The sequence below is a fragment of the Castor canadensis genome, chromosome 13 (genome assembly GCF_047511655.1).
Source record: "Castor canadensis chromosome 13, mCasCan1.hap1v2, whole genome shotgun sequence".
Lineage (NCBI taxonomy): Eukaryota > Metazoa > Chordata > Mammalia > Rodentia > Castoridae > Castor > Castor canadensis.
In genome coordinates this window covers 1,441,331-1,463,341 of record NC_133398.1, presented here as the reverse complement: position 1 = coordinate 1,463,341, position 22,011 = coordinate 1,441,331, and the positions used below count along the sequence as shown (strand labels likewise).

At 52.3% G+C, this 22,011-nt stretch overlaps 1 protein-coding gene across 2 annotated transcripts in view; it reads left to right on the top strand.

Annotated features, from left to right (window-relative positions):
- The window catches only part of Nacc2 (NACC family member 2), a 71,439-nt gene extending 49,927 nt beyond the window's left edge, over nt 1–21,512 (top strand). For both annotated transcript variants that reach the window (XM_074052821.1, XM_074052822.1), the window contains exons 3-6: nt 12,586–12,750; nt 14,484–14,589; nt 15,186–15,283; nt 16,498–21,512. In XM_074052821.1, the coding sequence (XP_073908922.1) occupies nt 12,586–12,750; nt 14,484–14,589; nt 15,186–15,283; nt 16,498–17,009 (881 nt within the window). In that variant the 3' untranslated portion in view covers nt 17,010–21,512. The remainder of the gene's footprint in view (nt 1–12,585; nt 12,751–14,483; nt 14,590–15,185; nt 15,284–16,497) is intronic.
- The last annotated feature ends 499 nt before the right edge of the window (nt 21,513–22,011 follow it).

Genomic DNA, 22,011 nt, shown 5'->3' with positions numbered 1-22,011 from the left:
CATCTCCTTCTTACGTTAAGAGCCTTTTTCCCCATCAATGGTTGAATCTTGACAATTTCTTTTCTCTAAGTGTAGTCGACCATTGCTTACTGCTGGGGTTTGTAAGTCAGTTTCGCCATGGTGTGCGCTTACACAAAACAAAGATGGTGACAGCCCCTAGGCGGCGTGATTTTATGGGACCACGGTCCTGTAGTGTCTCCGTTACTTTTTGTGCCACATGGCTGTTTGATGATCACGTGACTTCTTGTGCTCTGTTAATACACTTCTGTTAGTTCCACTGACTCCTTTCTCCAGTATTAGAACAACTTTATGTTCCTGGAATAAATTCAGTCAGGCAGTGAAGTAGAGTCCTGCTCATTTCCCCTTCCTTCTGTTAGTCTTTTGAAGGGGCCTCGGGCAGAAGAGGCCAGTGGGATGCAGGGTCTGGAGCTGTTGAGCTGAGTGGGCTCTGCCCTGCTTTCTGATCTGCTAATGTTTTCTTTAGGATTTTTGCCCTTTAACTTCCTTTATGGTAACGCCCCACATTTTGATACCATAAAGTCAATTGAGAAGTATTTCTCTCTTAAAAATTTTAAATTTCATTTTGATTAGCCATATGTTAATAATATGAGGGGATTTCTTCGTGCCGAGTACATGTGTACAGTGTGTCATGAACAATTAGCCCCTCCACGACCTCCCACTCCCCTTCTCCCTCCCCCCAGTTCAAGCAACATTTGACAGGTGTCATTATCCTGTCTTTATTACGAGTATATTCAGTGTACTTCTGTCATCGTCACCCTCAGTGTCCTTTCCTTTCCTCTCCCCCTTCCCATTGATGCCCCTGGACAGTTTCCCGTTTACATCCATGTCCTATCATCGTCATCATTTTAGGCCTCGGTTCCACAAATGAGGGAGAACATGTGATATTTGGTCCTTCGAGCTTGGCTTAATCTCACTCAGCATGGTGATCTCCAGCTCCATTCATTTTCCTGCAAATGACATTTCATTTTTCTTTATGCCTGAATAATATTCCAGGTCGCATATATACCATATTTTATTCATTCACTTGGGCACCCCTGCTGATCCCACAGTTTGGCTGTGGTGAACAGAGCTGCAATAAACGTGGCTGTGCAGGCGTCTCTCCCGTACATTGATTTAGAGTCCTTTGGATAAATACCAACAGTGGTGTGGTGGGGCCATGTAGGTCTACTTTGAGTTTTTGAGGGACCTCTATACTGACTTCCATGGTGGCTGCACTCGTTTACGTTCCCACCTGCAGTGTGTGAGGGCTCCCCTTTCCCTGCATCCTGGCTGCATTTTCTGTTTGTTTTTTTGGTGATGGCCGAGCTGACTGGGGTGACATGGAATCGCAGCCTCGCTAGGGTGTTGGTCATTGCTTCATGTATTTATTAACCATTCGTATTTCTTCTGAGAATGTCTGTTCGGTTCATTTGCCCATCTATTCATTGGATCACTTGTTCTGCTGGTTAGTTTTTTGAGCTCTGTGGACTCTGGATATCAGTCCCTTATCTGTTGAATAGCGGGCGGAGATTTTTTCCCATTCTGGAGTTGTCTCTGGATTATGGTAACTGTTTCTGTTGATGTACTATTTTCCTCTTTTTAAACATTTATTACTAATCTAGAGGAGTTTGTATAATATTGTCTGGATTCTTTCAGGGAGATACTAATTCAGATTCGTTTTTTTTTTTTTGCTACAGAACAAGTTTCTAGAAGTTTGTCAGTTTCGTCTAATGTGCCCATTTATCAGGATGAAGTTATTCCAATATGCACTTCAGACCTTAATGTCTGTGGTGGAATGGGTGCTGTATTTGCCCGTGGTCTCTTTTTTGCAGCCCACTAGCTCTAATGTTGGAGTGCCTATTGGGAGGGGGGGAGGAAGGGAGGATGGACACATGACAGAGACTGTGTGGCAAATAGCTGAAAATCTGCCCTGTCGGCTATCCTCACGAAAGCTGCCCCCACCCCCATCCCCCCACCCGCAGACTCTGCCATGCAGCTGGACCTTCCTGTGTTCATCTGTGTCTCTTTTTTCTTCTTAACTCAGATTTATTGGAGAGTTCCATTGTGCTAGTTTTTTCAAAGAGCCAACTTGGATTTTTCCTCCTCATTATTTCTGTGCTTTAATTTCAGTTGATTGCTACTGTCTTTGAGCTTAACTTGCTGTTCTCCAGTTTTAGAGGTGGTGCTCTTGCTCTTCCATGGCTCGGCCCTTTGAAATCTGTGCAGCTAGGGTGAGCGTCCCTCACCAGCGCGCTTCCTACAGCCTGGGCAGGAGCTCAACACATTCTGATACATCATATTTCTTCGTTATCATCTTGGTGAAAATATTTTTTAATATATGAGGACACCGTCCCCATGACCCTTGGGTTTTGTTAGCAGTGTGTTGCTTAATTTGCAAATATGTTTGGATTTCCTGGTTATCTTCTCTTTCAGTTTCTGAATTAAATTCCCTGTGGTCCTAGACTATGCTCAGACCACCTCCTTGCTCTGGAGTTTATTTGGACTTGCTTTTTGAAGTCATGAAAGTGTCCGCACAGTAGGGTAATGGGGGATTTCAGCTGGTAATTTTCCACATGCATTGAATATAGGCAGGGTTCGTGTGTGAGTGTGTGTGTAATATTTGTAGTGTCATTTGTATTTCTTTTGTCTTTCTAATAAATTCTCATACTACACAATATTTCGCACTCATTGAGTATATCCACTGTTTAGGCATGCAGAAGACTCCTTGAACCAAAATCTCTCTTTTATGCTGTGTGAATGAATAGAATGCACCAGGGTGTCCTGGTGTTCAGTGACTTCTGGTCTTGTTCATCATTGCTGTTCAGTAGATAGAAGTTAAGATATTTGTTTACGAGATAACAATTAGGATATCATCACTATGTATGTGTGTGTGCCTGTATGATATTTCTTGTTCAGTTTGCTCAGATGCCAGACACACTGCAAAGAAAGCGCATCGGTTAGTGCCAGATGGTGATGGTGCACGCCTGTTATCCCAGCTACTCGGGAGGTTAAGGTAGGAGGATCTCAGTTCAAGGCCAGTCCAAGCAAGTTTAGCCACACCCTGTCTCTGAAATTAGCCAGGTGTGTGATTCCTATCTGTAATCCCAGCTATGGGGAGGCAGAGGTAGGTGGACGGACCATGGTTCAAGGCCAGCCGGGGGCAGTTAGCGAGACCCTTATCTGAAACAGCAGAAGATCTGGGTGTGGCTCCAGTGGTCCTGAGCGCAGTCACCAGTACCACAAGGAAAAGGGAGAAGAGAAAGAAAAGAAAATTCAGGAGCATTGAGGTTTGAGGCCAGCCTGGGCAAATAGTTCATGAGACCCTAGACCAAAGTACACAAAAACGGGTTGGTGGCTCAAGGGGTAGAGAGTTTGCCTAGCAGGTGTGAGGCCCTGAGTTCAAACCTCAGTACCATTTAAAAAGGAAAGAAAGGAGAGACAGAAATTGTGCTGTCGAGCCTTGTAAACTGCACTAAGAATCAAATCAAGACAGAGCTGGAGGACAGAAATTGCTCTGTCTTCTTGGGTTGGAACGGAGAAGGCGTCAGCCCTCCAGGTGCAGTGGTGACCTCCTGTCCTGCTGGCTGTGCCGAGTGCAGGCTTGTTTCAGGGTAGTTTCTGTCCCTGCTGAATTGACCTATCCTATGAATATCATGTATTACATCGTGTAAGATGACACCTCCAGCACTGGTACTCTACCAGGGGTCTGACATCAGCAGAGCTGCCGTGTGCCGTTTTACGTGTGTATCATTTCCGTCTTTTGTTTTCAACTTTTCCTTGTCTTTTTATTTCTCAACAGAGTCTTGTGATGCCGTCCAGGCTGGCCTCACCTCAAACTCCTGCACTCAAGTGATGGATGCTTTTGCCTTGGCCTCCCGAGTAGCTGGGACCCCAGATATGGGTCACCACATGCAGCTCCAGGCTTTGAATTCTTAACTGGAGTGGGTCGTCCTCATTAATTTCATATAGGGACGTCTTTGGGTTTGATCCACTGTCTGATCTTTGATCTTTGTTCCCCTGGTTTCTTGGGGGCTAGTTAAGTGTCCTGGTTTTTTGGTCCATGTGCTTGTAAGCTTCTGTACTGCCCGTTTTTTAGGAGGGATCCTTCTCAGCATTCATAGTGACCAGATTTTATAGTGTTAGGATTTACCACAGTAAGAGGCCCTTCTGCCCCTGCAGTTCTCCCTCTCCCTCTCTCTCTCTCCCTCTCTCTCTCCCTCTCCCTCTCTCTCTCCCTCTCTCTCTCCTCCTCTCTTCCCACCCCCCCAACCCCCAGCCTGGTCCCACACGCACCTCCTGCCCTGCCCTGCTACCTCCCTGGGTTTTATTTCTATGAACATTTGAATCTGCCCCCAACTTCTGGTTTAAAGTAGTTGGGTTTACTTTCACTGTTCTGACTCCCCACTTTTCCCTGCACCAGTCCTGACTGGGGCTCTGTCCTGGCTGCTGTGGGAACCCCCATCTCTGGGGCCTGCCCTTTTCAGGGCTCTAGGTGCTCGCCCGCTCATGTGCAGGCTTCCAGCAGGTCCCGGTTCCACGCACCTCTTCTGCTTCCTGTCACTTTTGTCTCTTCTTTCTTTTCCTTCCTCCATCTGGATATTTTGTATTGAATTATTTTCCAGTTTGCGAATCTCATCTGCTCTGTTTAATTTCTTCGTAAACCGTTCTTTCCAGTTCGTTAACTTCGGTTACTGTAATTTTTTGTTCCCAGGCTCTGTCCTCACTGATTCTAGTTTCCTTTGACAGTCTCCATCTTGTCACCTACATTTCCTGCTCATATTCACAGCAGTTATTTTAAAGTCAGCGTCTGTTAATTGTCTGATCTGGTGTCTTTTCTAAATTGTCTTTGGTTTTGTTTTGTTTTTTTAAATCGTTTGGTGCTGTTCTCTGGTATTCCTAAAGTCATTTTATTGATTGCTGGTCATTGTCTGAAAGCATTCTAGAAGCGCTAAGCAGCTCTGCCTGAGCCTGGCCTGGGAGCTGGTGCAGTGAGTGGCCAGAGTGGCTGAGGCTGGGTGTGGCCTGCTCAATCAGGCTCAGGCCCAGGCCATGGAGATTATAGGGCTCATCTGGGAGCCCAGTGCTCCCTAGGGCTGTTCCTCTTGGTGGGCCCTGAAATCCAATTTTGTCTCCCCAGTACTGGGGCATGCCAAAGTCTAGACCTCATTGCTTTTAGTTCCTTCGAGTTGTCTTTTGAATCTCGTCCTGCATGAGTGCTGCTCTGTATTCTACACCAGGGGAGAGTTGTGCAATGGCACCCAGAATGCCCGTTCCCAGGGTACTGGGCCCGGCAGCTCCAGTGCTGCTGGCTTCTGGCTCTGCCTGTGGGGTTTCAGCCCCTAAGTCCTGGGCACCTAGGGACCCTTTTTCAGCACCATAGCTCTTCTCCTTGTTCTGGTTGAAGAGGCTGGTCTAACACTGTCTGTGCCTGCACAGCTGCAGTGAGAGTCTCTTGGTTATTTTACAAGTCGAATGTGTTTATTTTTGCATAGCTAATGGGTGCTGACTAACTTAAAGGCAATAGAAAGGTCACAGGTGAGCAACTCCTCCCATGCTGATGTGTCTCGTAGAAAAATTCACAGGCTCCCAGTCCTGGCATTTGTCCATCAGGCTGTGTGCATTCACAAGCACGTGTGAGGTGTCAGCACAGTCCGGGACCTTGCTCTAGGCTTGCTAGTATCCTGGTGTCATTCTTGGCACACACAAAATCCTACCAGGGTCTTCACAGTAATTCCTGGCCATTAGTGTGGTCAACCATGACCTGTTTAACTCGTTCCCATGCTGGACACAGAGGCAGCATCTGGCCTTGTGTGAAGGTGGCACTGCCAGGTGGCTCAAGGATGTCATTGGAGAAGCTGAAGCAATTCATGGAAAGATGCAGAGCGGGAAAGGGCCGTGGCCCGAGGGAGTTCAGAACAATTGCCAGGATCTCTATGAGAAGGTTGGAGAACCTGGGGGACTTCTAGAGCCAGCATGTGCGGGGGTAAGAGGCCCTCACCTGACGTGTCCGGGTGAGGAGAGCCTTGGCTCTGGAAAGGGGCTCCGGTCAGGGGTAGGTGTGGAGGTGGCAGCCACCAGGTTTGAGTGGACTGCTTTAAGTTGGTGTGGAAAAGGCTGGAGGGCCCGGGTCACCCATGGGAACCATGAGGACACTGCGGTAGAACCCACAGAGGCCAGAGTGTGTGTACACCACACTCCTGACATGTAATTCCCATACCACAATCATTGTCCTGTCCTCCGCTGTCCCTGCCAGGCCTGTGTTCTTTCTTCAGTGCTCAACATGCCACATTTCACTGGATCAAGATGGGGTTTCCCCATGTCTCAGCATCCAGGACAAGGGTGTGCCTCACAGTCGTTGGCATGGCGTGCTCACGTGGTGGTGTTTATGTCCTGGCACATAAAGGAGGGGTGCACTTATCAGTGGCATCTTTGAGTTTGACACCTGGCTGGACACACCTGTTGTCCTCCTTGGATGAAGGCAGAGCTGTCTAAGCTGTGGTGGGTAATGAGGAGGCTCACATGTATTAGGTGCTCACTGGATGCCAGCCCTTTCACAGCAGTAAGCGCTGTGTCTTGGTCCAGCTAGGAGGAAGCCCCAACTCCAGTGCTGAGTGGACAAGGTGACGCTAGGGAGGAGGGGCCACTCAAAGCAGCACTGACTGCAGTAGGTATCCATGTTCACATGAAGTGACCTTCAGCTGGCCATGGCTGTGCCATTAAGAGGAATCTGGGTCAGGAGCTGGATAATAGGTGGTGACCTCGGCCTGACTGGTGCCAGAGGGCAGCTATTTAGGCCACAGATGTGTGTTTAGGTGAGGGGAGGACACTGCTGTATGTGGAGGGAGGGTCAGATAGATATGGAGCTCCCCTTCTCTGGGTACAGGGGTGTCCTACACTCTTCCCACCCACCAGCCTGCCTTCTGGTCATTGCCAAGGCCTCAGCCTGGGGTCTTGCCCTCAGCCTGTCTGATTGCCCACTTGTAGGCCTTTCCTCAGGGCCACCCCATCTCCTCCCTCTGTGCACCTGTCTCCAGGACCCCAAGACCACTGCATTCAGGAGAACGTCCTTCCCAGTGTGGGCTCTCAAGATTGCCAGTGCTGGGTTTGTGCTGAGCTGGATTTGCAGCTGCAGGGATTGGTGAGGGGTGTCTCTAGATCACCCATCAGGTGTGCATTCGTGCATGAGTTCAAGCTGCCTGGAGCTGAGTAGCCATGGGCCAGGGAGAGACTGTGTGGCCAGCCTGGGGACAGGTGACCTGTCACTCTCCAAACCCCTCCATACCGTCTCTTGGTGGCTCCACACCCCACCGTACCCCCTGCCATCCTCCCATCTGTTCTTGTCCCTAGAGTTTTGTCTTTGGGAGAAAACCACACGAACGGAACCAGCAGCACATAACCACCTGGGACCAGCATTTTCCATTCAGCAGGAGGAACCTGACAGTCATTCGAGTTGTGTATAAATATTTTGTTCCTTTTTTATTGCTGAGTAATAAGCCATGGTAGGATGGTTCACCATGTACTTGCCCGTTCATCTGTGGTGGGGTGTGGGGGCTGAGCATTTGTTCCTGTTTGGGGTTCTCTGGAGGTAGTTTTCATGTCTTGGATGTCTTGGGTAATAGTTAGGTGTGTAAGTGCAGGTCAGATGCTAAGCGCCGTGCTCCATGGGCTCCTGGCATTGGTGGTGGTGGTGTTTCTAGGTCCAGCCCTTCTAGGAACTGTGTGAATTGCATTGTTTTACTTTGCATTTCTCGCATGGCTAAAGATGCCTGAGCATCGAGCATCTTTTCCTGTGCTAATCCTCCATCCGTGAGTGTATCCACATCTTATGTTCAGTCTTCAAACAGGGCTGCATGCTTACTGTGACGTTTTGAGGGCTCTTTACTCTTTAAATATGATGTTTGCAAATATTTTCGTCCAGCCTGTGGCTACCTTGTTTTTGTTAGCGTCTTTCACAGAAGAGCTTTTCATTTTGATGAAGTCCACTTTGTCATTTACGTCTTTTAAGGACTGTACTTTCCCGTTAAGCTTTTAGCTTGACCCAAGATCACAAGGATTTTCTACCAGAAGTTTTCGGTTTGCATTTGAGTCTGTGATCCACTCTTGCACCTTTAGGCTTAGGTAAGGGTTCCTTGGGGTTTGCTTTTGTGTGCCGATGACCGGTTGCTCCAGCGCTGCTAGTCAGAAGGGCCACTGCTTCCTTTCCTGAATGACTTGTGTCCCCTCATCAAAACCCAATTGAGTGTGCCTATATGGGTCTGTTTGCAGCTTCTGTTCTGTGCTGTGGAGCTGCGTGTCTGTCCGTTTGCCTGTACCACGTGGTCTTGATCACTTCAGCTTTATAGGAAGTCTTAAAATCAGAGAGTGTGAGTCAGCATTTTTCTGTCATTTTGGGTTTATGTTGTACATTTCTCTATAATTAAGAACTGAGCTTCATTTTCTTATTTTGCATTTTAAGGGATAGTATTCTCCTATGGAGTGAGTGTCCCCTTCTTTCTCCCTCCCCTCCCCCAGGGCTCTTCAGGGCTTTGACCAGGATGCCTGGTGGTTACCCACTGATACACACCATTGTGCAGGACTCCAGGGGTGGGGTGCCTGTGCTCCTGAGTCGGGGGATGCGAACAGGGCTAGTCATCTGGGACCTTCTGAGGGCAGCATCCAGTGACAGGTAGCAGCATGCTCCCCTGGGATCTTCAGAGTCCCAGACAAGGACAGGGAAGCAGGGGAAGGTCAGGGCCCAGGCTGGTGGAATCCCAACGACCTCCTTCTATGCCTGTACTCCTCATCCTTCCACTCATCCATTTTTTTTCTTTTTTCGATACTGGAGTTTGAACTCAGGGCCTCTTGCTTGCTAGGCAGATACTCTAGCACTTGAGCCAGGTTCCAGCCCTTTTTGCTTTAGTTGTTTTTCCCTAGGGCCAGCCTAGGCTGCTATCGTCACATGTCCTGTGATAAGAGGGTTGGGCTTGCTTTAACCGAGGGGGATGGTGTCGTGCCCACCTTGAGAGCTGGTGCTCCATCTGCCCAGGGGAGTTGCTCTCTCAGATCCTTCTGTCATGACCTTTAGGAAAGGACTCACCTTCAGAGAGAGCACTTGTCACCTCTGCATACAAATAGCTAACTGTGCTTTTACCTATAGTCCTGGAAACCTGGGACTTAACCTCGGCCATTAACTTGAAGCCAGCAGTGATGCCTGGGGGACCAGTCTGGGGGATGGGAGCCAGAGGTCTCTTGGTCCCTGGAGACTCAGGCATAGAGGACCTCAGTGTGACTGCTGGATGTCTCCCCTGCTTACAACCCCTCAAGGGAACCACCACCCCTGGAGGCAGGTATTGGCCCCCACTCAGTGGTCTTCTGAGGGCCACCGGGAGCAAGTGTCCCATCTTCCCTGGGAACAAGTCTCCCTGGTTTTCCTGTCACACCCAGTTGTAACTCAGTCCTTAATGCTCCTGGTTGATTGCAGCCCTTTTGGTCAGTGATTTGGGGGTCTGGGGAAGGAGTGAAGCACATGAGAAAGTTCGGAGCCCCTTTTCAGATGAGCTGCAACTCGGTTTGGGATATTTTTAGCCTCAACAGCATCCAGCACTCAGCAGGGCAGAAATAGAAGCGGTTTTTTGGGGCTCTGTGCTGACAGTCTCTGGCTCTTGGGGAGCCGGGCTGGGGAGGGGTGTGTGTGCGGAGCGCAAACAACTTCTGCTGTTGAGAAAAACATCTCCAGACGAGGTGGTTGTGGATGGGGAATTATTTCTGTTGGTGAACACTCTTTATGTAAATGCCACGCGCAGTGTCGGAGCTGCTCGTTTGCATGTGTAATCACAGCAGGCTGGGCGGGGGGCGGGGGGTGGGTAATTATGTTTTAAAATATCATCTGGATTGCTTTCCATGTGGTCCCTGAGCCCCTGGGTAATTCTGGGCTGTAAAGATTCTCCGTTGCTCTGCCCGATGGGAAACACCACCTGACTCCCCCTTGGTGCCAGGCAGGGCTCCCAGTCCACCTCCACAGCCAGTCAGCCACTTTCCTGGCCTCTGTCCTCATCTTTCAGTGTCTGCTGACTCCGGGAGACTCCTTTCTTCTCTCTGAATCCAGCTGTAGTCAGAAGGAAGGTCATACCCTGCTTATCCTGAGCCCGGTGGAGGCCACTCAGGGAGGGCCTGAAGCCACTTAGGACTGGGGTGGAGGGGCCTGAGGGAGCTTAGGAGCAGGGTCAGGTGATTCTAGACACTGGGGACAGGTTAGACTGCAGGTGGTCTCACTACCCCTTTACCCTTCTCCCACCTGACCCTCTGACCCACCTTCTACCCAGTGACTCAATGCAGTTTAGGGTGTGGGTGGTCACATTTACCAGATATTGGCTGCTGGGCAGCCCAGACTCCTCCCCCTTGGGAGCTGGGTGCAAAGATAGTTTGCAGTTAATTCCTGCTCAAACCCTCCCTTGCCATCAGCCCTGCCAGGCCCCCATCAACTCCCTACTGAGCAGCTGTCCCATGGCTCCATGCTGTGGGGTTTGCTGTGGAGGGACAGGGCACCAACCCAACTGCAACAGCCAGGTGCCCCCATCTCCGATCTTAGAGCAGCTTCAGGCCCTTTTTGAGGCTGAGCCACCTGTCCTCAGCCGGTATTCTCTGAGCCTGCGGGAGCATCATGCTCTGGGTTTCCAAGGACCAGGCCCTGAAGCTGCCTCTACATGGAAACTCCAACCCTGCTGAGGTTGCTAAGAGAATGTGCCCTGCCCCACTCACCCAGAAAGACCCACTCTTGAGTGGCCAGGGGGCCAGAGGCCTTCACCGGCATACCTTGCTGCTCAGCCAGAGAGGCAGGCAGCAACTTGCCCAGAGCAGGTGAGATTTCTAGTGAGAACTGCTAATCCAGAGGCTCACCTTGTGTGCTGAGGACACAGGGACCAGTGAGACAGTGCCTCTGCCCTCTGTCTGTATAGGACACTGTGTTTGCAGCCCCAGTGTCAGGATTGCTAGCCTGGTGGCCACAGTGTCCTGTGGAGCAAGGAGGGGGCTACTCAAGAGGTTGATCCTCCTGGCCTTGGGAGAGGGGTGGTGCAAGGCTTCCTGGGATGAGGGACTGGAGGGGTAGCAGAGAAATGGGGGGCTCAGGCAACACTGGGCTGGGTTTGGAGGCAGAGCCATGTGTTCCCCTCTGCGTTGTAGCTTGTAGGCTGCTCAACAAATAGTCATTAGATTATGGGTCTTGGCCCAAGACCCCATCTCAGTGCTACATGGGATCTCTCACCCAAGGTGTGGTTTCCTGCTGGAGATCCTGGCCAGGTCTGTGTGGTCAGGAGGCCTAGGGCAGGACCTGGCCTAAAGTCCAGGCATTCTTAGGCCAGAGCTGCTGCTGGCCAGCTGGTGTCCTATACTCAGGATGGCACAGGGATGTCCACAGGCCACCTCTGCCAGGCAGTGTCATAGGTGCACACCTCAGAGCTGCAGGTGCACAGTGGCTCCTGGGCCTGACTACCCATCCCAGCAGCAGTCTATCGGGAACATTCCCAGACAGCAGGAGGCTGGAGCCACCCTGCAGCGACGCCTGTCTGCCTGGCTCTACTGTTGACAAATACTTAGGAGCAGTTGCTTATGCCAGACCTACATGTTCCAAGGGGCTATGTCCTCACACATGCCAGATCCCCCATCTGCTGTTCCCTCCACTCACCTGGGAAATAGGTTCATCAGGTCTAGCTGCCTCTTGCATGGAGCCACTGCAAGGAGAGTCTGGGAGCCAACTACCTGGGACCCCCTTCCAGCTCCTAGATTCCACTCCTTTCTTTGGTTTTTCTGACAGCAGAACTGGCCACTCTGCCTGGTTGAATGGTTTGGGCTACTGGGCCCCAAATGTTAACTGCAAAAAGTATTTCTAGAAGATCTCAGTGCTTGAGTTCTGGCTTGGAAGAATCTGAGCAGAATATGTGGGCATAGTGAGCAAGAAAAGTTTTATTAAGGGAAGGGGACCACCGGCTCTTGCCAGATGAGAAGAGGTGCTGTACAAGGGAAAATGGGCTGGGGTCTTTTGTTAGGTCGTTTTTATATCACCTTAAACTTGGAGGTGGGGAGAGAATGTGTTATTTATTACCTGGCTCCATTGACCTATGGGCCGGGGGTGGGGGGAAGAGCTCGTTGGGCAAGTCAGGGAGTGGGAGCAGTCCCAAACTTTGCCTAACTCTAACCTGCCTCACAGCCGTGTTTGCAGCAGTGAGGCCTCTAGCCAGCCCATCCTACATCCTGCTCCCTGCACTGCCGCTCTCTGGCCTCCCCCTCAGGCCCCAGCCTCTCGGGTTGACACCTCCTGGGAGCTGTCTCCCACTGTTGGCCACTTGTTCCTGGGCCTAGGTGGGCATCTCTCACTAGCTGTGTCTTCTGCTCACTCATTTTCTTGGTCTTCCCTGTGGGTCAGAACTAGGCCAGCAGGAAATGTGGACATACAAGAAGTGTGCAGGGCAGGCTGCAATCAGTTTGACTCTGCCCCAGCCTGGCCTGGATCAAGTCCATCCTGGGCCTTGGAGAGTGTGGCAAGTGAACACAGAGCAGCCCAGCCTGGCCTGCAGGGGCCCACCTAACCATGTTGATTGTGTGCCCCAGTGCAAGAGAAGCCAGAGCCCGTGCCGCTGGAGAGCCGCTCCTGTGTCCTTATCCGCCGTGATCTTGTGGCCCTGCCTGCCAGCCTCATCAGCCAGATTGGTTACCGCTGCCACCCCAAACTGTATTCAGAGGGTGACCCCGGGGAGAAGCTGGAGCTTGTGGCAGGTGAGGCCATCCCACCCATCCCACCCATCCCACGCAAATATCCTCCCTCCTTTCCTTTTTTCAGAGCTCTGAACAATGTACTCATCGCTAATCAGAAAAAAAAAGTCTTAAATTTCCTCTAATTCCATTTTAGAAGAATGTATCATTAAGAGGAGTTATTCAATTGAATTAATTTAGTATTTTAATTGAGTCCCCTGGGTGGGCCCCACTCCTGATTGGCAGGGGCTGTATTCATGATGTGTTTTTAATTTAGGTCTCAGAGCCCAGTTGCAAACCAGGGGCATGGCTCAAGTGGGAGAGCCAAGGAAGTGAGCCTAGGAAGTATGAGGCCTGAGTTCAATCCCCAGTACCACAAACATTAAAAAAAAAAAAAAAAAGCACGCTGAGCCTTGCAGGGTGAGCAGTGTCCCTCCCATCTCCATTGTCCAGTCCAGGGTCTAAATGGGAGCTCGTAGTCCAAAGTGGATCCTGCAGGAGCCAGCAGCATGAAGGCTCTGAGAGTGAGCCAGGAGGGCTTGACCTTTGTCTTTTCCTTCATCTTTCAGTGCTGGGTCTGCGTCTGGCCTCACAACAACTCGTAGATGTTTAAGGCCATCAGCAAAAAGACACAAATTGATGGCATTGCCAGCCTCTTAGGCCATTGAGCCATTTTCCAGTAATTTCTTCTCTCTTTCAAGAAAGTCTCAAATGTGCGCTGGGTGCTTTCTGGGCCCTGGCCCCGAGCAGTCCTCCTTGAGCGGTCCTGTCCTACTCATGTCTGGCACCCCAGCTGCCACACCCTGGGCAGCATGCTGGGGCCCACCTTCCCAGTGGAATGTGAGCTCCACGTTCTTCCCTATTGTCCCCCTTCACCGGGAACCACTGCCTTGGGTGGGGCCAGCTGCAGGTTGGGGGGGTTGCCTCTCAGCAAACAACAATTCCATCTTTTCATGGACACAGCTTCCTAGGTGGTGGGTGTGGAAGGGACTGCTGTGGCCAGGTGGGCATGGGACCATACCAGTGCCCTGAGGCCATGGCCACTTCTCAGCAAGGCTTCCTCCCAGGCACTGGTGGAGGGCTCTGATGGACCATGAGGGCCTTTTCTTGGGGGTGGTTCCCAAGAAAACGCTCCCTCTGTAAACAGAGGCCTCCTGTTATCCTGACAGGGCCCAGTTCTCTATTGGCTCAACCTTTTGTTCATCTTGCTCTGTGGCTGCTCCTGGGACATTGCCAGGTTTCCATGGTGTTGGTGGCATAGCAAGAACCTCCCTTGGTCACACCTCTGCACACCCAGGGGTCACCAGTGCTGGGCCAGGTGAAGCCACAATTAGACCCTCCGGCCCTGCCATCTGTCTCTCCCTTCTCTACCTAAGGTTCTTTGGTGTCTGGGAAGGGACAGGGCAGTAAGGCAAACCTAGGGCCTGAGCACTGCAAGGAAGGCTGAGAGTTCAGGATGTGTTGAGAGGTATAGGACACCAGGGCTTTCCCTAACCCTAGCCAGGTCCCAGTTGTGGATGCCCAAGGCCTGATGGTAGAGGGTGGCCTTAGCTGTTCATTGTCCTGGTGACCAGCATGTAGGAGCTGCTCCTGTCACAGCAGAAGTCCTAGAGGCCTCATGCTCCTCCTCTTCTCCCACCACTGCCTTGGGCTCCTCCACCTGCCTATTGCACCCCAGCAGCCCTCTAGGAGGACATGAGCCCTGGGTTTCGGGGCATAAGGCTGGGGTCTCACAGGTTGGCATTTTCTGGCTGCAGGCTCTGGGGTCTACATCACACGTGGCCAGCTCATGAACTGTCACCTCTGCGCAGGGGTGAAACACAAGGTGTTGCTTCGGAGGCTCCTGGCCACCTTCTTTGACAGGTAGGTGGGGGCGGCGGGGGGAGGAAGAAAGGTTCTCAAGTTTCCTTTAGCTGTGAGCTATGTGGTCATCAAGGTTTGAGCATTTGAAGCCCTTCGCCTTTTTCTGACTTCACACCATGGCCTGGCAGTCCAAGGATGGTTCTGGAGAGGTGGCTTGTCCCCTCAGACCAGGGCTCAGTCTAGGGAAGGGCTGGCTTTCCTAACATTTCCCAAAGGGCTTGACTCCCCCTCCCCACCAAAATAAAGAGCCATATGTGCCCCCATTATATGGATAGGTCAATAGAGCCCCTTCTCTAAGGCAAAGCAATATACTCAGATGACCTGGGCGGGGGACCCTGTGGCCAGGGCGCAGGACTGACCCTGTCAGCCTCCCAACTGAACCGCTTACTTAGGTCACCCACTCTCAACCGGGAGGCCTTGCCTTTGTCCTTAGAGAGAGACTGGGCGTGAATCTGGGGGCACGCACGCTTGCCCAAGGGAGGGAGGTATGGGAGGGGCCTGGCTGTTCCATCTGGTGTGTGGTGGGAGAGCCCTGGTCCTTGGGTCACTTCCAGGCCAGTGGCATCACCCTCACTCCTTTCCTCTTCCTCCACCAGGAACACGCTGGCCAACAGTTGTGGCACAGGCATCCGCTCGTCCACCAGTGACCCAAGCCGCAAGCCACTGGATAGCCGAGTCCTGAATGCCGTGAAATGTGAGTGGGCCTGGGTCTGCTTAGTGGGGTGGGGTCTGGGAAGCACAGGAAGTCCCCGTTGGATTCGGATCCCAGTCTGAGGAAGGCTGGGTGAGCCCCAGGGTCGCCCTGGGCTGTGCAGCTTCTCCTGGGACCAGTGCTGGCTCGGCCTGCAACACTGGGAAGAAGAGAAAGAAAAGAGCAGCAAGCAGAGCCTGGTCTCGAGGTGTTAGCGTCCTTGGTAGGTTTCCAAGCGTGATGAATTCAGCTGTGAAACTATTTTAATATGTGAAATAGATCTAATTTTCCTTTTTGAACAAAACCCCTTATTTACATGTTGAGGTTATTTTGAGCCTTTGCCATCTGCTCGGCCGGCTTCTGCCTCCCGCTCCTGGGTGGTGGGGCGGAGCCCAGTCTGTCTGTGTGGCAGGCCACCGCCCTGCCCCACACCCCAGATGGGGAAGAAGCTACCACTGCCTGCCATGTGCCAACCTAGCCATGAGCATAGCGTCTTGTGGCCACTGGCCCCACAAACACTATTTTTGTTTTCTTGCTTTAAAAAAAAAAAAAATCCCTTGTGTGGCTAATTCTGTTTTACAGCAGAGGGGCCTTAGCAGTCAGTAATTATAGTCCCAAAGTACAGGGTGACAGCCGGGACCTGGGAAGATGCCAGGAGGGAGTGTGGCTGATGCTCGGTTGGAGGGCTCATGGGGTTGGGAAGACCCATTCCGAGTTCAGTGCTTTTTGGGAATCTGAGCCCAGCCTTGGTCTGTGGCTCCAGTGGAGAAAGTTTTTTGTTTTTAATTGATGATAATGCTTGCCATCTGTTGCTCACGAAGCCTGGGACAAAGAAGGGTCTTGACCGTCTGGCCAGTCCCAATTTGCAGGTGGAGGTAGGAAGTCTCAGAGGGCTTAGATGTGGGTCTAAACTTGGAAGGTGGCTAGGGACTGCCCAGTTTGACCAGTGGAGGCTATCTCAAAGACTGTGTGGGCCTCCTGGACTGAGCAATGAGAAAAGTGACCACTGGTCTGGCAGCTCAGACTAGGAGAGGCCTTGTAGCCACATGGTCTTCTGTGCCAGCTGGGATTGAGCTGAGGACTGTCCCTACAGGTCTGGAAGTGACCATTGCAGCCCTTTTTTGCCCTAACCCGGGGTTTGTGCAGGGCATCCTGGTTCTCTGGCCACTTGGGGGACCACCATCATGCACTGCCCCCACCCCTACCTGTCCTTGCAGTGTATTGTCAGAACTTCGCCCCCAGCTTCAAGGAGAGTGAGATGAACGTGATTGCTGCAGACATGTGCACCAATGCCCGCCGCGTCCGCAAGCGCTGGCTGCCCAAGATCAAGTCCATGCTGCCGGAGGGCGTGGAGATGTACCGCACGGTCATGGGCGCCTCGGCTGCCAGCCTGCCCCTCGACCCCGAGTTCCCACCCGCCGCTGCTCAGGCGTTCGAGCAGCGTCTCTATGCTGAGCGTCGGAGTGATGCTGCCACCATCGTGGCTCTGAGAACTGATTCCGTGAATGTGGATCTGAGCACAGCGACCAACTCCACCTTCGAGGCCAGCGAGGAGGCAGATGGGGCTGGCTCTGTCATCCAGGAGGTGGCTGCCCCCGAGCCTCTGCCTGCCGACAGCCAGAGTCCCCCGCAGCCCTTTGAGCAGGGCAGTGCCAGCTCCAGCAGGCCCCAGACGCCAGCGGCTGCAGTGACAAGAAGGCCAGAGGGCTCGTATACAGGGACTTTGTAAGGAGCCTGGTGGCTCACTCGCTGGGACAGTCCTAAAGCTGCTTGCATGCATTACTAATACAGACCAATGTGATCAAGCCACTCACCTACTGAACTGCTACGCTGCCTGACAAAAATGTGATTTTTATTCTGCCTGTATTTAAAACGGATGAAGGAAACAAATGCATTCATTATACTGTAAACAGTTAGGCCGCTGGTCACCCACTGGGAGAAGGGTCCCAGGGCTCCTTTGTGATATTCCCCAGGTCAGCCTCCCATTGTGGCTTCCGCTCCCCATTCTTGGGGAGGGGTTTGAGGCTGCCAGGCCCCTGGTACCCAGCCCTGCTCCTGCCGCACCTGCCCTTCTTATTCTGCCTGCCCCGGAATAGGAAGTTGGGGGCCAGCAGAGGCTTGTGGTTGGCAGGGGAAGGCATGTGACACTCCATTTCTTGCCCACCGGGGCCTCTCTGGGGCATTGGGGCAGTGCTGGGCCCTCAGGGGCCAAATTCCTCATTTTCTTTCTTCCTGGGATGCCACTTGTGTGTGTGTGTGCGTGCGTGCGTGTGTGCGAGTGTGTGTGCAAAGACCAGTGACAATGCCACATCCATGACTGTTACTGGTCACCTGATGGGGGAGATACCTTGTTCTCCTGCCATATCCATGTCCTCGCTCTGCCCTACTGCCCCCAGCCCACCTGGAGCACCAGGAGCTGGCCTGCTGAACCCTAGGGCACCTCTGGCACTGACCTGACGTCCCACTATCCCACTGGGTGGGGACACCACCCTGTGCCCACTGTGGGACATGTGCAGTTCCTGCTGCCCTCGCAGCCCTCTGCCTCCCCAACCACTCTGGGATTGTGCTTGTTTGGTATTTTTGTTTAGTTCAGATCTATTTCATCCGTGGTTTGGAAACTTTCAGACCCAATAGAGCAGAAAACTGGGGAGGGGCAGCTTCCCTGTGGGCCACCTACCATAGATTTGGGTGAGTGCATACCCATGTCCTCTACCCTGGCCAGGGTCCACGTGCCTCATGTTGGAGTCAGGGGTCCCATGGAAGCTCACCCAGGATGCATGGAACCCAAGCTCACAGGGCTTGGGTGCTCTTCTGGGCAGGACACAGCCACCTGGACTGGGCTGGGCCAGGGTGCAGTGGCCCCTCCACCCTGGGCTTCTCACTCATGCTATGAGGACCTCGGTGGATGCCCAGGCCTAGGCTGGAGCAGTTTGCAGGAATGGAGCCCAGTGGGGACCAGCGGGTCAGGAAAGCATGGTGGGGGGGGGCGGGGCAGCAAGGAGGTGCTGATAGAGGACGGGCTGGTCGGTTTGAGGCTAGAGGGCTAACTTTGAAGTGATGTTTCTAAGTTTGTTCAAAGGGATTGTGGGAAGTGCCCCTGGAGCCACTTGCCCAGTGTCTCTTCCTTGGCTCTTGTCCAGGACTACCTGCCTGCAGAGCCAGGCAGCTCCTGGGTGTGACCAGGGACCCCTATTCCAAGACTTAAAGGGTGTGTTGCTCCCCTATCCCTCCTTCCATCCTGAGACCCAAACCCCTCTCCTGTGTGCACACAGCTGGGCAGGCTATCCTCAGCTGGAGAGCCAAGTGCTAGTAGGTCTGATATGAGCCTAGGGTGTAGGTTAGACACCCTGCCACTGGGCTCCCCAGTGCTTCTGGCACTGTCCTCTCTTATGGAGAAGTTTTGGGGAGACCTCACAGGAGGCTCCCTTCCCACACTGCATCCAGCTATAGAATGTGCCTGCCTTCCAGAAAGATCCAGTGGATTTGGAGAGGGGAAGGAGAACCATGTGTGGGGCACCTCACAGCTGGCCTTGTCCCCTCCACCTGCCCCTCAAAGCCCAAATCCAGGGAGACCTGACTTCCCTGGGCCACAGGCAGCCAGTACAGAGGGCTTAACGGCTTCTGCCCAGATCTAGAACCACCTGGCCAGAAGTGAGCTTCTCATTGCTCCCATCCCTATCTTGGGCCCAGGTGGGTTGGAGTCCCAGGGGGCTCTTCAGTGACCTGAACCAAACCTTCCTGGTGCTGGGAGGAGGCCGGGGAGCAGTGGAGGGGTGATGTCATGCTGCACCCCAGGCCCCTCTGGAGTTTTCTTCATCTGCTTTCCTCCCCACCCCCCAAATTTGCACTTTAATTTGACCATCCCTGGGGACCTTTGGGAGATAGACCCACCTGTCCTGACTGTAGACAGAAGGGCTTGCTCTCCCCACTCTCCTCTAAAGCCAGCATGGCCCCCCTGCCCTGGACCAGCACAGGGAGGGTACCATTGGCCCCTGGAGGAGACAGTGGCCGCACAGACGCCTGACCGCTGCTCAGGCTAGCACAATGTCCCACGACCTCTGACCCTTAATTGTTTATAATCGCCATCTGTTTTGTTGTTCTGGGTAAGGAAGGCAAGAGCTATAGACAAAACTTAATAATTATTCAATGTGAATGGATTCTGAGCTCCCCCTGTGCCCCGGGCGGGCCAGGCCGAGCGTTTTGCACTAATGTGTCCCGCAGTGAACAAGGTTGGGAACGTGTATGGCAGATGACTGTACCTGCTGGGGGGGGGGGGTGCTCCCTCTGCATCCTGAATTCCTGAATGTACCGGGGTGGCGGGCCTGGGCTCGGAGGGGCCTTCCAGAGTGCCTTAGCATCTTTTGATCATTTTTCCCAAGGAAAACCAATTAAGAAAACCGGACCCTCCCCCTCCTTTGTTTACAAGTGACTAATTCCAGAATCGGGGCTGTCTTGTCCTGCCAGCGCGACCCTGACTCATCCAGACCCTGTAAACGACAGACGAGCCACTCAGTATTTATGAGATGTCTGCACCTTTATTCCTAAGCTTGACTACTAGCAATACGCGTGTACTATATAGAGTCTATTATAGAGCTAAGTTATATCAGCGCCTTTCCCAGGAGGACAGTTGGGACTGGACCGCGTTGGAGCTGCTGAGGCGGGTGGCCGGCCTGGGGTCCAGCCGCCACTCCCACCCTCCCATACCCTTCCAGAGAGGATGGCCCCCAAGGCAGCTGGGACGAGTGCAAAAGGTCCAGAGGAAGGGACCAGAGACAGAACAGATACTGTGAGCTTGGAGGGGCCACCAGCTTGTCTGGCGGCCTGAGTACTTGAATTCTGTCTTGTTTTCGGCACCGGGTCCGCTCACCCGAGTTCTCTGTGGTTGCTTAAGTTTGCATCTGATTTGGTGTCTTGCTTTGCCCCTGAATGTGGATGCAGCTGTGTATGTGAGGCAGGTGGGGAGAGAGACCTCCGAAGTGTCTGTGTGGGGCGACTGCTGGGCAGGCCAACAGGGAACACTGGCTTGTGTGTAGAGCTGAGAGGAGGGCAGTCAGCAACAGGGCCTGTCCTCTCCCAGTGGACATGGGTGTGCCTGGTGCTGACCCGGTTCAATAGTTGGAACTTTCTAGACCCAATGCCACCCTAGCCCCACCATGCCCTGGTCATGCCCGGCTTGGGTTCCCTTTGGATGGTGTTTCTTGTGGAAGTATTTTTGCTGAAGTAGGGAGGGCCTGTGGCCCAATAGCCAACTGAAAACTCAGAGGGAAGCTGTTTGTCTCTGCCGGTGGTGAACCCTGTATTCAACCGGAGAGCTCGGAGTGTCTGAGTTGTAACTGCTGCTCTGGAACGTGCTGCTGCCGTGATTCCTCGTATCATCAGCCAGCCGGCTCGGCTCGGCTCAGCGAGGGAACATGAGGGCCTGGTGCAAGGTGTTTCTGAAATGGCAAAGGTGATTTGCTTGTTTGTTTGTTTTGTTTTCTTGAAAAAGAAAAGGAAAATTCTGCAGAATCTAAAGCATTCAGATTGGACAACCTGCTTGTGTTCTGATCAGTCTCTCCATTGTTAGCGTTTTGCACTCGATTGTGATCTTTATGTCAAAAGAAGCCAAAACTTGCAATACTATTTTTAGCAGACAAAAAAAAAAAAAAGAACTAAGTATAAAATGTATAAATATTTTTGACTTGAACATTTGGGTGGCATTGGGCACAAATAGAACATTCATCCCTTCGACAGGGTGTTTGGAGAAAAGAGACTTAAAAAGAGATGGTTGTTTTAAAGGATCTGTCTGGGGTTAAAGCAGTACTGTAACTCGTGACTGTTAAAATAAGTTATGTTCCTGTGCTCTGAAGGGAGGGCTTCACAGAACCACTGAGTTAGATTCAGCCGTGCAAATGCTGGCTTTTGAGGGTTTTGTTGTTGTTGTTTTTGTTTTTTTTTAGGAGGAGGAAGCCTTGTTTTATCCTTCCTGTGTCCTCCTCTCTTCCTCCCTGTGCTGTGATGTCCTGTAGAGACAAGACTGTTACTTTGTAGCCATGGCTGACAACATTGTATCAATAACTAAAAACAGCAGCAAAGTCCTCAAGCACCAGGGAAACCCAAGGGCTTTGAGCGAGCATGCTCAGAGCTGTTTCAGAAGGTGCAAGTCCACGACAAACAAAAGGCTGTCGTCATTAATTGTAAAGCGCTTTGTAAAATTCACATTTACAGAATAATAAAGTCAGTTCAAACCCAAGTTTCCTGGACTTGGCTTGACTAGTGGGGTTGAGGAATGCAGAGGTTTTAGGATCCAGGGCTGCTGGAGTTCTCTCTTTTGGGGGAGGACCATCCCCAGGCTCACAGGGGGTTCAGTGCATTTGACCTATCCGCCCCTTCCGCACCCCCTCCACCCCATGTCTTCTGCCCTGGAGGTATTCCTGTGAGGCCCTGCCTCAAGCCCACAGTGGTAGGAGGGGAACTCATCTTTTGGAGGGAATCTTGGTTTTATTGTCTGCAAAGTGGGGCACCACTTCACCTGGCACACCTGCCACCTACCTTGGCCAGGTCCGCCCCCAGGTGGACATAGGGGCAACTGCAGGTGGGCAGAGCTTGTCCCAGGTCTGGGACCTGTCTGGCCCATACCTCTCCATCTCAGGGCATCCTCTACCTGGCCAGTGCTTGAGCTAGGGTTCTGGGCTCTAGTCTTGGCAGCCATTATCCCAGTCTCTGCTCTTTTCTGGCTCACCCTGGTCCCT